The sequence below is a fragment of the Candoia aspera genome, chromosome 7 (genome assembly GCF_035149785.1).
Source record: "Candoia aspera isolate rCanAsp1 chromosome 7, rCanAsp1.hap2, whole genome shotgun sequence".
Taxonomy (NCBI): domain Eukaryota; kingdom Metazoa; phylum Chordata; class Lepidosauria; order Squamata; family Boidae; genus Candoia; species Candoia aspera.
The window spans coordinates 18,091,793-18,106,160 of NC_086159.1; the positions used below are offsets into that span (position 1 = coordinate 18,091,793).

The following is a 14,368-nucleotide window of genomic DNA, read 5'->3' on the forward strand; positions in this document are numbered from 1 at the left end:
TGCTAAAAGGCTAAAAAATTGGAAGACAGTAATTTAGCCCATCTAACATTCTATTGATGTCACAGTGTCACTTGATTAACTTTGGAAAGTCAGGAGGCTGAACTGTGGCCTAAGCTAGAGTATACCTCAACTACATTAACAGTTGCATGATTTAAAAGAAAAATCTTAAATCTAAGTGGAAATGAAATTACATTTGGAAAATCACCAAAGAAATCAAAGCTCTTAATGGCAGCTGAGAAGAAACTGATCAAGTTGATGCAGAATCTCGTTTACTTTTAGGGATAAGGGGGAATCCGCTCCATATCATCTCTCATTCTTAGTTTATGCCCAAAATGACAAGGCGCAGTCAACACTCTTGGTAGTGGCATACCTTTGATAGCCAATGCAACAACTGAATATGAGAAAGTTAAAAAAAAAAAAGGCCTTTGGTATCTTTTGCAGGAAGTGCAATGCCTTTTATGCCTGTACTATAAAACATACAGATAGCATAGTGTTAAGTGTTAGTATCCTGAAGTGTATATATTCATGTGCAGTAGTTCTTGTTCCAATGGCAGGAATGGAAAAAAAAAATCAGCATCACTAGGCTCGTATGTCTCCACCCCTCTGGGCATCCTTGATTACAATCAGGTTATCAAATCATGATAATGGTTATCTCATGCTTACGAATGTAACTCTATCCCAATGTCCGAAACATTCCCAGACAGAAATGTCCTGGCCACTGTTTCCCTGCTTTATCTTGCATGGAGAAATGAACCTGAGTGGGAGTGGCTTTGGAGCAGGGGTGTGGCTTACCCTAACCCATACTTCCCTCTAAAGACCTGTCTCTTGACATCTTCCCTGCCAGATGTGTCCCTTGGATAGGATCCACTTCCAGGGCTAGCTTTAGAGGCACACCTAGTTCAATGCAGGCCAGCTGTGTTTTTCTTGAATATTTTTATCTATTTAGACTTATTTTTCTTATAAACACTATATGTACGTTTAGTAACTGCACAGTAGGCAGACATTTCACTGCTGTAGTTCCACCCTCCAACACTGTGTGTCTGTGTTTGAAAAAATCAAATTTCTGCACATCACATGGTTGTTAAAGGACAAAAAACGTACAGTATGTCAGGGGAAGAAATTGGAAGCTGCATTTTGAAGAAGCTCTCGTTTTCCATTGTAAAGTTGTTAATTGGCTATGTTGTTCTTCATAACTACCCTAAATTTTTTCATCTCTTTGATTTTGAAGTGCCATAATCCATCCCTTCTCATTTGGGCAAAAGCAAACTGATACGTGAATACATTTTTAAAATGTTCTCTGTTCCTTTAAACTTGCAACATTATGGCATATGTTAATTTTAGCTCTGCTAATTTTCATAATGTTTGTGCTTTAAAAATATGAAGCCATTGGGAGCGTGCTCCAGACTGCTAGTTCGCTACTGACATTAGCAGCTGGAAAGCAGCAATCCATTTCCATCCTTCAGTGATGGGCTAATTATCTGGGCAGCGAACAAGAGTGGGCAGGGGTCCTGGAGCACCATGGGCTGCCTTGTGAAGAACCAAGGGCCACATGCAGCCTGGGGGTTGTTCACCTGCAGCTTGAAGTGGTGTGATCCATAACATCAACTGGCAACCTTTCCAATTGTTAGATTTCCTGGGAATGAGTTTTGCTGCAACACTAAAACAATTTTTATTGTTTTTATTATGTAAACAAAAAAGAAAAAAGGAAAGACGAGGGAGAAAATAGCCCACAAAAGTATACCAAACAATACTACAAATATATTCTTTTCATGTTGCAGAATTAACATTTCAGTTTTTATTTAATAGGAAAACAAAAGAAAAGTTAAGCTTTGAAACTCAGACATGCAATCCACATATCTAAAGTGTTCTAAATAGAGGTCCTAGTAGTAAATGCTTGTTCAAATATAAAAGAGAGTTCTTCACACTACTGAAGAACTCTCTTTTATATTTGAACAAGCTATTCATGGAGAATATGTTTCATTCCGACTTAGTAGTGAAGGTAGTTTTGTAGTCGTAAATGTGTGTAATATCCATTTCTGTGATCCTCCTGTTAATACTCCACTGATATGCAGTTCAGAATAATAAAATTAAGCCTAAAAATAGTGAGTCTTCCAGAACAAAATTAATGTATGACAAAAGGAGCAACTATAAGAAATCATATGAACCAATGTTGCATTTTGGGTATCACTGCACCCACAAATGTCTTCCTGAAAAGATATGTCCAGTAAATGCAAAATAATGCAAATAATTTAAAATGCATAGAAGTGTGACATACAGATCTGAAGCAGACATTCCCATTTCCATGCTTCCCTGTACCTTTAACATCTAATTTAGAGTGTTTTAATTGCCTATAAAAATAATTGCTACAGTTTTATTATTTGGTAAAGAACATGTTAAGTCCTCTAGTGGTCCTCTGAAGCACTTTAGATTGCTGGCCAATATCTACATATCAACAAGTGTTTCAACTGAAGATATTGCCACTTCATAATTTTGGACAAATGATCCTTATCTGCAATATGTTGATGATAACACATTTCAAAATTGTTCATACTGTTGGGAATTCTTAGAACAGCAGCAGCAACAAAAAATGCTTGGCTTATTTACAGACATCTGATTTTGAACATTTGGGCTAAATCAATCCTCCCATATATCACAAGATGGTTTAGGGGCCTGTTTAAATTGAATTTACATCATATAATTTCTTCCAGTTTCATTATAAATATGGTGCCGTTGGTTTTTGTTCACATGAACTGGTGGATCAGTGTTTGTCTTCTATGAGCACATGTGGCTGCTACATAAAATTTAAGAATTATAGGTATATGCAGAATAATTAAAATACCATGAAGGCACAGAGCAGCATTGGTCCCCATGAAAACAGTTTTCCTCTTTGCAAATTTCTTACTTTGCCATGTATTTTAAATAGTTACTTTCTCATTCCAGTCCTGATGTAGCTCTTCCAGAAGAACAGCCACATTCCAGCTCTCAATGTGCCCCTGTCAGCTGTCTACTTAAGCCTCCTCCTTAACCTTGTTCTTCATATGCAACCTAAGAGTTGGGGGGAAATCTCACAACACAGACTGAATTCAAGTTCTCACAGCAAAGGTACAGTTTGTATCAAGGAACCAGTAAGCATGACTGCCTTGTCGCTGCATTGCTGAGTCCAGACACATATCTACTATCTTAACAAAGGAAGGCATGTGGAAGAGCTTAAAGCACAGCACCCAGACCGCTGAAGATCTTTAAGGTTCCTCTGGGTACATCATGTGATCGTAACTGCAGAATGGAAATCAAACTTGTTCCTCCCAGTTGTTGTTTGGCTAGGACTGCTAATGTGCTGGGAATCTAGACTCCTACTGAAGCAAAGCAAAGCAATTATGCTACAAACCTTATTTTGCCCATTCAGCTCAAGCTACTGACTCCACGTTTCCTTTCTGTTATTTAAATGGTGTTTTATATATTTTTTTTCTGGCATATTTGCACCAAAAAGTATGGTTATTAGAAATGATGGGTGGATGGTTTGTTCCACTTTTTTAAAGAATACAGAAACAATTTACATTGAGATTTGTTTTCTTGGTTAGGATCTTTTTTTTAAATTTTTAAAAATTTAAAAATGTATATATTTTATTTGAAGATGGCTCACCTTGGGCAAAATGCAGCCTGGTGTTTTGTTTTATTGCACAACATTGTGGAAATATGTTGAAATGGAATGTGTAGTGGGGGGGTATTGCAGAGGAATTTAGGTGTGCCAGAATGGCATCAAAATAAATAGGCACACGATAAAGCACTTAAATCGCATTGATTTCAGCAGAATTCTGGCATGCCTAATTTTCTCTGAATTGTGTCTTTTGACTGGTACTACTCTGCTGCATTGGTATTGTTTACACACTTGTTTTATACAATATTAGCTGCTGGTTCCTTTATACCTTCAACCTGATTAAGCCTGACAAAGGTTTTATTGAATAATATATGCATAATTGTTTCCTTGTGCTTACTTTTGTGTTTCAGGGTATAATTTTGTTTTAAGGATCCCTTCCTTCCTTCTGGACAAGCTAATGACTTGGTGCTTTTTTCTGTTTGGTATCCAGACAAAAAATTCAAATGAACTTGAAGTAAACATACTGTGTTTTATGATAATTTAAAAGTCCAGGATAATTTTCACTTGTTATTCTCCAATCCAGTGTTAATCAGACTAGGGCCTTACTTGGTAAAACCAAGTGGCGATGGGAGTGTTACTCAGATGAATCAATAATAGTGCATTTGGTGGTGAATTTAGCAACGGAAGTGGGATTGGTATCTTGGACTGAAGATAGTAGGTTTAGGTTCTTGTTTTAGGGGATTATCCAAACTGTCAGCAATTTTTATTCTAGCCCATTCCATAACAAATAACTCAGGTCAGAGTACACAGGTTGTTCCTGCATTGCTTGGCATTCTTCCTTCAATAATTTCTCCAGTAAATTTGAGAAATGCTGGGCACGAAAAAAAAAAGGATAACGACATTATTTTGCACAATGCACAGAAGCAAGATGGATTACTCACTAGATTTCAAGTTATTATTTTGAGCTTTCTGCTGGGTTTCTCAGTTATACTGTTACCAATCACCTGTTAGCAGAATCCTTATTCTCAGTCAGATAGCCTTAATACATTATAATAAGGAAGGCCCAAGCAGACCCAGGTCCCTTTGTTCCACGTCTGCAATACTGATATGAACTACAAGACAGAAAGATATCTGGGGAAATTATCTATTCTGAAAGATACCACATCAGCTGGGATAACTTGACATCAGCCCCCTTAATCTTAAAGAAAATGCTCCTTCTTAAAATTTAAACCAAAAAGGGGAAAGCGGGAGGGGGGACCTCAGCCAAGGAAACCATGATGTCTAGTGGTCATCTTTGTGCCTAACAATAAATATCATTGCAAAACCAGTAAACAAGGTGCTAAAACAAGATAAGCCTAATCAGCAAATGATGTACTGTGGAGTGGTTGAATTTTTGCCAAGAGACAGTGGTTAAGTTACCAGTAAAATCCACAAACTACTTGAAAGCAACCTTCTGTGCCCCTAGTGACAAGTAATTAGTATGATAGGGAATTAACTAGATGGAAATACATTGAGTTTAAATGACCTCTGTGTGACAGTCCAAATCATATACAGCTCTGTTGCTAAAACCTTAGGAGTTCATTTATGTCTTTCCATGTTGCTTTTCCTGTACTATATTTAACATTTTAATGCTTCTCTTTATGTTCATATGTAGCAAGGGAATATTTTAGCAGCTCCTACAGCTGCCATTGCCAGCTTTAGAGAAGTGTTACATTAACAATATCTGGTTGAACTGAGAGTTCCTCAAGAGTGCCAGAGACTTCAAACATTCACCTCACTTTAGCAGCCATCCTAAACTTGATAGTTTCCTTTTTGAAGTGGTGGGATCTCCATCCAGGAGCAAAAGTTGCAGCTAATGTTGGTGAACACTGAAAAGAGACCTATGGAGAGTTTGTTGTTTTGCTTGGGTCTAATGCAAATTAATTTATTCATGTTGTTTTCCAAGAGAGAAGCACATGATCTATTAGCCAGTGAAATCAAGAGGCCTTAAAAGTGCTTAGCAATGATTGGATCATACCTTCACTTTGATTTGTATTCCATTAACGAACAATTCCAACTGACCCAATGTATACCTCAGAATATCTGTTAGACCAGACTGCGTAACTGAGCTGTGACCATATATGTCCTACAGCATATGCTATGCTACAGTGGTGACTCTTATTCTTGTCATATTTTGGAACCATATTTAAATAATTTCAGGTTGCAGTCCTATGAATGCTGACTTGGGGAAAAGCTCCGGTGAACAGAAAAAAAATGCAGTTGCTTGGACATAAATTCCACTTACTGCTGAGGAGGTTGTGGGCTCATACCTGAGTAATAGTGCTAAAAATTTCAGGTTCTTTTTAATATAGGTTATACTTCATAGCTGGGAACATCACCATCATCATCTTAATGAAATGTCTATTTCCAGAATGTTTCCAGAATGTTCAAAATGCTGGAATATATAGTCAGCCATATCGCCTGAGCCTTTATTTTTTAAATTTTGGGGAATAATTTTAAACATTTATAGGTCCAGTCCAGAGATAGGCAAGCATACACATTCCCATTTAAATCTAGAAACAGATGGGGATGAACATGTACATTCACAATATGAAGAGTGATGCGGGGAGAGAATCTACTATGTTTTTGCACATACATGCACACATTTCAATTGGCTTATCTGGACAGGGAAACATCCAGTATCAGCCTTCATGGGTAAGATGTGGATTTTTGTACACCTTCACTTTTTTCCCTATCTATAGCAGTGGTGAATTTGGATGTACAAAACAAACACAACCAGATCTTTACTACTATACCAAGGATGAATTGCTGAAAACTCAAGATCTAGAAAGTACTCAAACTAAATGAGAAAATGACTGAATATTACAAAGAAAGTAATGATATTCAGAAGGCTTAATAAAAACTCATAGTTATTCATTCTTTGGAAGGATCCTTTTAGCAATGAGAAAGTCCATTAAAAGAGAGTATTTTCTAAACAAGATTATAGTCTACCCAACATTTTTGTTTAACTGAGTTTTACTGGAATTAGTAACATAGGACTAAGCCTAACTGCACAATTGGAGTGGGCTGAATCTTTTCTTAACAGTTAGGGTCTAATATTAAACAATCCTTTTATCACTGAAGCCAATAAAGCCTCAATCTGTTACCTAATCCCTAACAAAGGTACAAATGATTCCATAATTGGTTCTTTTATTTCATGATTTGTACAGCATTTTAAATTATTTTTCCTTGTTTATATTTATTTTAACATTCCAAGCGCTGAGATGCTACATTAAAAGCACAGTTATTTCCTTATTTATATCTTGTCTTAAAAATCATGCTTTGTTCTTCAGCATTTTCTCCAGTTTTCTATCAGTTAAAGCTGAATGAGACAGAGTATTCAGAAATGTTCTGGCATTTTACATTTTCTTTGGAATAATCCTGTGTATAAAATAAAAAAAGAAAGCAATTAATTGCATTGGCCTCAGGGCAGAATGCATCTGAATATGCAATATATTAAAATGCTTGCATGACATAATTTCATGTACCCTTTTCAGTCATCTATAGCTAGAGGATTTTTATTTCATGAGATTACTCTTTCTCTGTTCCTGCATATTGGAAATGCAAGGCCAATATTACTTCATTGACAGCCATATTACCAAGACATCAGTGTATTTTAATCCCATTCCTACAGAGCTCTTGAAAATCCTCTCTATTAAATTTCAAGGCAACAGAGTGATAATTGACAACATACAAAGGAAAAAAATGGCTGTGAATTACTGTAATTGCTGATTTGCTATTAGACTCTGGAAGTATAGGGGCCTTGTTTTTCAGATAGCATCTTTACATGAAAATATATCTGCTGCTCATTATTATTATGCACTAACAAAAACAGTAGTGGCAATTTTTATATTTTGCAGCAAAAATAATTTCTGTTTTCTTGAAATGTTGACTTCATTATTAAAACTGGCTTGGAATTTGTCAAAAGTGTTTGATACAAGTGGAATCATTTTGCTGGCCAGCTATGTGTGTTTGGTGAGGGGAAGAAATAAGAATAATCTAGCTTTTAAAAAATTTATTCATGGGTATGGCTTTGTGTACCATCTCTCTGAATAAATAAAAGTGCACCTCACTAGTTTTTGATCTAGTGTTTCAAACCCTTTGGTTTGACTGTTAAGGGGTTAATTCAACCGATCCTTTGTTAAAAATACTTTAAATCCTGATGTTTTGTGACTTTTGTAATCTCTGAATGTTTCCCTTTGCATGAATATCCCTAACTGATCAACCACACAAAAAATGTATTGTGTTATATTCCAAATGGTTTTGAAATGCTGGTGAAGTTTGTGTTAAACATGATTGTATACTTACATCTGCCTGCTGTAAAGGTTGGCTATTTCTAAACTGAACAGAAATTGTTATAAAATTTTGAGGTTGAATGGTTATTTCTAGATGGTGAAGAATACAAATAGATGTGCTCAATTATTTAAAGACTGAATGTTACGAATTCTTCTCTTGTGTTGCAACCACTGGTTTTAAGGAAAGTATATTGACTACTTCTCAATTCCAAAACCATGGCTATGAAACCTCTGACATAATTGTTAAACCCTCTTCCATTCTAGACTTTATATCTCTAGACAATCCTAGATGAATTGCTCTGAGAGGGAATCATGTGCTTGTACATGTTTGATATGATAATTCAGCTTGAATGGTTGGAAATTAAAACACTCCAGAACAGATTAAATTAGGAGCTTATATACTGGTTCTTACTTACATCATTATGTCCAATTAAAATTACGATGTAATGCATAATTATCCCACTAAATAAATGGGCCATCTTTTGTTCACTGAACTGTGCTGTCTCTGCTTTATGGGTTCCTGCATATTCATGACCCCTCTGTCAATGAAGAAAAAGGAATATGTATGCAAAAATCATGGAATATCAGAACTCACCAATATATTTGCAATACATCACCAGCTAATGTTTGCGGATCTCATTTATTCTACTTTTACTAAGGTTTCAGGTATGTAACCAGAAAAAGATAATGCGCTTTTAACTGCTGGACTTTCCAGCTGATAGACAGATGCACTCCAGATCGAGCCACAATCAAAACAACACAACTAATCCTTAATCCTGATGAAGATAGATTAAACATAGCGTGAATGTGGCTTGGACAAAGCTCTCATCTCCTTCTCCTGAGCTCATGTCATACAAATTCCCTTTGCAAGGAATCCCCTTTTTCTTTGTGTAAGAGTAAATGGGAGGAATTGCTTTGTACCAGCTGCTGTTGAAGAAAGGGAAGAACATTAACAAAGTGTTGAAGCATTTCCTTTTAGAAGGCCCAGCCTCTTCCTTATCTGGCCTGTTGGAAGGAGCAGTTGGCAAAATCCAGTCCTAACTCCACTCCTTTATTACTCTCAATTTACATACTGCTGTTAAGTGTCAAATTACACAGCAGTCAACAAAGATTAAAAAACAAGGACATACAGTATAAAGCAAACCATTAAAAACAATGTTAAACTGCATCCATTCAAAATCAGTGAGGGCTTATGTATCAAAAGGATTGGGGTGAAAAGCTGTGTTTTATATCATCAGTAGTTGGTAAACTGTTGCCAAGGCAGGACACATCTCCAAGGGCAGAGAATTCCTGGTGAGACTGTGAAAACTGAGAAGGCCCTTTGAAGGTCAATATTTCCTGGACCCTGTCTGCCTGTGGCATCCTATGAGGTCTGAAATGTGGCAGTGGTGAATACTTGCCATTTATAAGGCCATTTATAGCCTTATAAATCAACAAGATAGCCAGTCTGGTGTAGTGGTTAAGGCATCAGGCTAGAAACTGAGAGACTGTGAGTTCTAGTACTGCTTTAGGCACAAAGCCAGCTGAGTGATTCTGGGCCAGTCACACACACTCAGCCCTAGGATGAAGGCAATGGCAAACCACTGCTGAAAAACCTTTTCAATAAAACTGCAGGGACTTGTCCAGGCAGTCTCCAAGAATCAGACACAATTGAACAGATTAAAAAAAAAACCAAAAAGAGTACTTTGGTGAGTATCTGAATTCAAAATACTTCAATTCAAATTATGTGAAGTAATCTGTTTTATCATTATTGATAGGCTTGTGGAATAATATAATTTTAAAAAGCCTTTTGTGCTTTGTAGCTATGCATTTAAAAGGAGTGGACTGGGGTGGAAACAGAAATGAAGAAAATAATGATGGCTCAGCTCACATAACTTAGGCTAGCTATGGATCAGTGTATCATAGATGTCCAGAAAACTGAATTATTTGAATAAATCATGGTTTAGCAAGTGAATAGAGCGAATGACTGTGTTTAGTGTGATTTAACATCAAATAAAGCCACAGCAGATACATTCACACAATATGCTAAGCTTGTGTTAATGTTAACTTTTGGTAGCTTTCTTGTGGTTTAGCATGTGATATGCAGCCAACCCTTTTGTTAGTTTGTGATTCAGCAGCCTAATTCCATAACCAACTTAACTTACATCTAATGCATCGTTTTAAAGACAAACAATGCATGTATCTGTACTTATTCTTTGTTTCAGCTGGGGATGTATGTGAGACTCTCTCATAATATAGCCCAAGTTTCTGCCTATTCAGGAAGGCAGGAACTTTCCAAGAATTGTTCAGAGATGAATATTACACCAAAGAATTTCAGGTAAGTAGTGAGTTCTGAACAAGGGTTTGAAAACAAAGAATCCTGCTAAGTCTGATCATCTGTCTATATTTAATGTAAGGTAAGGGCCAATAATGGGGGGAAAAAAGCTATGAGACCAGGGTTGGGAATATGGATAATTATCATCTATTTGAGTTTGTTCCATGAAAGTCTAACAGGTTGAAAATTTAAGGTTATTGCTGGCATTCTAACAATTCTTCTAAATTAAAAAGGGCAAAGGTAATAACCCTTCCTCAAATCATGTTGTTAAGCTATAGGGTTAGAATCAATCTCTCCAATTTACAAAGCAACTCCTGAAATTCTGCTAACACACAGTCAAGACTGTCTCTTCAATGCATTTATAAACTCAATAAGAATTCCATGCTGAGGAATCCTAAACTGTATGCAATATTAATTATGCTTATTTTAAATTGCATACTTCCACTGTTGTAAGCTATCTTGGTATCAGAATGATAGAAAGGCAGAGTATAAATTCAGCAAACAAATACATGTAAATAAAATATTCTGCTAATTAGCACGTTCAAAGACTATTACAAAGCATAAAGAACAACAATCTAGAAATTCTGCTTAGTTACCACTCTTGGCTTTTGAAATGTCACTTGCAGAGTAGGAAGTCTGATAGTGTGCATTTTTCACATTCACTGATAGCCCTAGGAGGGAGAAATCAAGAGGACATACCACAAATTCAGCCAAAAGGTATTTAGAGGTATCATGGAATAGCTGATCCTATTAGGGGTAGAAGGTATCCTAGGATGTGTGACTAATTTCCATTTCCCTGTAGTTTTTCCTGTTTTGGCCAGAGCCAGATTAACTACAGACTAAATTTTGGTTTACTGTTTCTTAAATAACTTTTACAAAACTTTTGTAGCATTGATTCTTCATCCCAAGATTTCTGTTCCACCACAAAATATTTCTTTTAGGTAATTGTTATGCTATTGACACAGGTAGAAGTGTAGCTTTGCTAATAACATCTGAAATCTTTTTGGAACTGCATTCCTGTTGATAAGCTACACCTTCCACATTCAGACAGAGAGAAAACAAATGGTTGAGTTTACATAACTGTGCTAATCCATGGCTTGCTTTAACCATGGTTTACTGAATATAATTAGCTAGGAACATAGTACAGTCATTACTGTACATTACTGTACTACCATTAATGGTTGGGCTGAAGCAATATGTGAAGTTAAATAGATACTAATATGACAATCCAAAATGTCCATAGTAATGATTATGGGTGTGGGGGTTCATTCTAAAGAATTAACATTCATCATTTTAAGGATAGGTGATAAAAATGTTTTCAATGTTATTGTGCATTATTAATTTCTGAGTACAGAAAATATTGCTGTTAAGAAATTACAACTTAATCATTTCCATAAAACCCCTAAATATTCCTGCCATAACCTTGGCAATATTTGGATGGGTAAAATTTCCGTATCTATAGAACAGTGTTTCTCAACCTTGACTACTTGAAGATCTGTGGACTTCAACTCCCAGAACTCCCAGTTGAAGTACACACTTCTTCAAGCAGCTAAGGTTGAGAAACACTGCTATAGAACAAGACTTGTGTAGACAACAAATCTGACTCTAGGCAAGTTTTCCCTTCCACTCATTAAATACATTGGATGCATTCTCAAGTCATGCCAGACCCAGTTGGATGCTTCCTGTGAATACATGACTTATGAGGGGTATTATTATTTTTTTTTTGGCATCAGAAAACAGGGCCGCAACTAGGGTCTGTGTCACCAGGGGCAAACATGGATTCCACAACCATTTTGGCGCCCCCCCAGAACACATTTTGGCACCCCACCAGCGCAGTGCCCGGGGCACATGCCCCGATTGTCCCCCACTAGTTGTGACCCTGCCAGAAAACCAAAGAAACAAAGGCTATTGCACTGATCATTTTGGTTGGAATCCCCACCATCTATATCAGTGTTTCTCAACCTCAGCAGCTTTTAAGTTGTGTTGATACATACTAGCTGGGGAATTCTGGTAGTTGAAGTCCACACGTCTTAAAGTTGCTGAGGTTGAGAAACACTGATCTGTATAATCATCCCTGCTCCTCTGTTTCACCCCATCATGTTATGCCTCAAGTGCTGGATTTGAGCCACATAGCAAGTCTTCACATGTCCTGGCCTTTACATCAATCAGACTTCCCTTTCTTTGTGCCTCCCAAATGGCTGAAAGTCCAAGACATCTGGACAGCACCAGTTTGGCAAGGGCTGAAAGAAAAGATGTGGGATCTACTACTGTGGTGGGCTAGAAGAAAGCAGGGTAATAAAGGAAGACTAACGAAGTGAATATAGAAGGATGATTGAGAGACTACTGCAAGACAGGCTAAATAAGGCATAATACTTAGCACGTTCAATAAATTTGGGCATGAAGAGCCTTCTGAGAAACTCAGAAGTTACAGTACATGTTCATTGGCGCTCCTTCTCTTTAATTCACAATATCCTGAGTCAAAATACTTTTTTATTAATTTCTGCTCACTGAAGTCAAGGATCCAGCAGTGTAGAAGGACACTCCCCCATTAAAATAACTTTGGAGAATTTATTTTAACTGATATTCTAAATTTAAAGTACTGATCCATCCAATGATTTCAATATTTCATACTTTAAATGGGCCTCCTCCATGTGTTGCATCCTCTCGCAAAGGCGCCTGAGATACTGGTACTGGTAAGTTCTTTGTACTCTCTGGTATAACATGTTCCACAAAAACAGTGATCTGGTCCATAAGTCATAGTTTACTGCATTTTATCAGCTCAGCTAATTGTGGGTTATTCAATAAACCAACGTTAAACCATCATGGCTTGGCATAAGAGTGCACAGCTTTTGTCAGTTCAAGGGCTATGCCTGGCTCTGTGGTATGTCAAAGCCTACACCCTAAACGTGGGGTTAAGACATCAAATTAACTTCGTCATCCACATCCGTGCAACCCTGCCCCATGGACTCTGTTTTGACGCCCCTGGTTTGGAACAATGCATGAACCCAGGCAGAAAATCCCTGGTCAGATACGTTTATACAGCTCCTCTCTCAAAGTGCAAGCAACACGCTTGGCTAAAGTAAATGCTCGTAGTAGGAATAAACCCTGAGTAAACTGGCATGTTGGGGGAGGAAAGCCAAGCAGAACTTTCCTAGCGTGGCGCGGGGGAGCAGCGGCCCATCTTTGACCTGCCCCCCTACCTCCAAAGCGAAGAGCCTTGGATCGCGCGGCGCGTGGGCGCGGCTGCCGCGAAGGTCAGGTAACCTCGGCCAGGTACGCGCGTACCTTCGGCGCGGGCAGGCCTCCGACGCGCTCGCCCGATTCCTCCGCCTCCCGGTGGGGCGGGGTCTCGCTCCGGGACAGAGTCGCGCAGCGCGCGGAGACTGCGCGGCCGGCCGACGCCAGGCGGGGCGAGGAGCCGGCGGCGCTTGTTCGCGCGAGCTCCGCAAACCGGCCAGCCGCGGGGGGGTGGGCGCCCGTGGGATGCGGTGCGGGTAAGAGCAGTTTCTGCGCGGCGCCCCTTCCCGGCTTGTTGCGGGGAGAAGGAAACATGAACGGGGCCGGGAGCACCAACTTCAGGCGGCTGGCCATCCGCAGGAAATCCAGCCCCACCTTGCGCAGCTCGGCCTTCATCTTCCAGGATCCCGCGAAAGGGTCGTGTCTTCTCTCCCCCGCGGAGCCCCCCAGGGAAGTCCGGGCGGCGGCGGCGGCAGGTACTTTTCCCGGCTTCCCCGTTGGCTCCGAGCCAGGCATCCCTCCTTCATTTTCTCCTTAGCCGTCCTGGAGCTCTGCCCAGCAGTTGCAGGTTTCAGCTCGCGTTGCGGGAAGAAAGCAAAGCCGCTGAGGCAGAGAAAGCGCCCGGGGGGGGGGAATCCCCGTGAAGTCCCTTCCTCCCCGACTTTTCTGTGCGGCTGCAGGCGATCAGTGGAGCGAGAGCCTTCTTGCAGCAACTCCGAGGATAAGTTTCGGAGTAGTTTAAGGACTCACCGAAGTACTATATTAGAAATGGAGTATGTGCCCTTACGTAATAGGCTCTAAGGAGGTGTGTCGAAAAGCGCGTCAGGATTGTTCGCACTTGGGGCGAGGATGGATGCATTTTGCTGCAGTCGTCGCGAAGGATGAAGT

The 14,368-nt window shown here is 39.0% G+C and overlaps 1 protein-coding gene and 1 long non-coding RNA gene across 9 annotated transcripts in view; one reads left to right on the top strand and one right to left on the bottom strand.

Annotated features, from left to right (window-relative positions):
• Positions 1-3,486, top strand: part of BICD1 (BICD cargo adaptor 1) — a 116,914-nt gene extending 113,428 nt beyond the window's left edge. For 4 of the 8 annotated variants that reach the window (XM_063309167.1, XM_063309157.1, XM_063309162.1 and 1 more), the window contains one exon: positions 2,941-3,486. In XM_063309167.1, the coding sequence (XP_063165237.1) occupies positions 2,941-3,025 (85 nt within the window). In that variant the 3' untranslated portion in view covers positions 3,026-3,486. The remainder of the gene's footprint in view (positions 1-2,940) is intronic. The other 4 variants (XM_063309158.1, XM_063309161.1, XM_063309165.1 and 1 more) reach the window with 3 other exon arrangements.
• The window catches only part of LOC134501360 (uncharacterized), a 425,249-nt gene extending 413,312 nt beyond the window's left edge, over positions 1-11,937 (bottom strand). The window contains exon 1 of the long non-coding RNA XR_010068348.1: positions 11,722-11,937. This is a non-coding gene — a long non-coding RNA (uncharacterized LOC134501360). The remainder of the gene's footprint in view (positions 1-11,721) is intronic.
• Between the last annotated feature and the right edge of the window lie 2,431 nt (positions 11,938-14,368).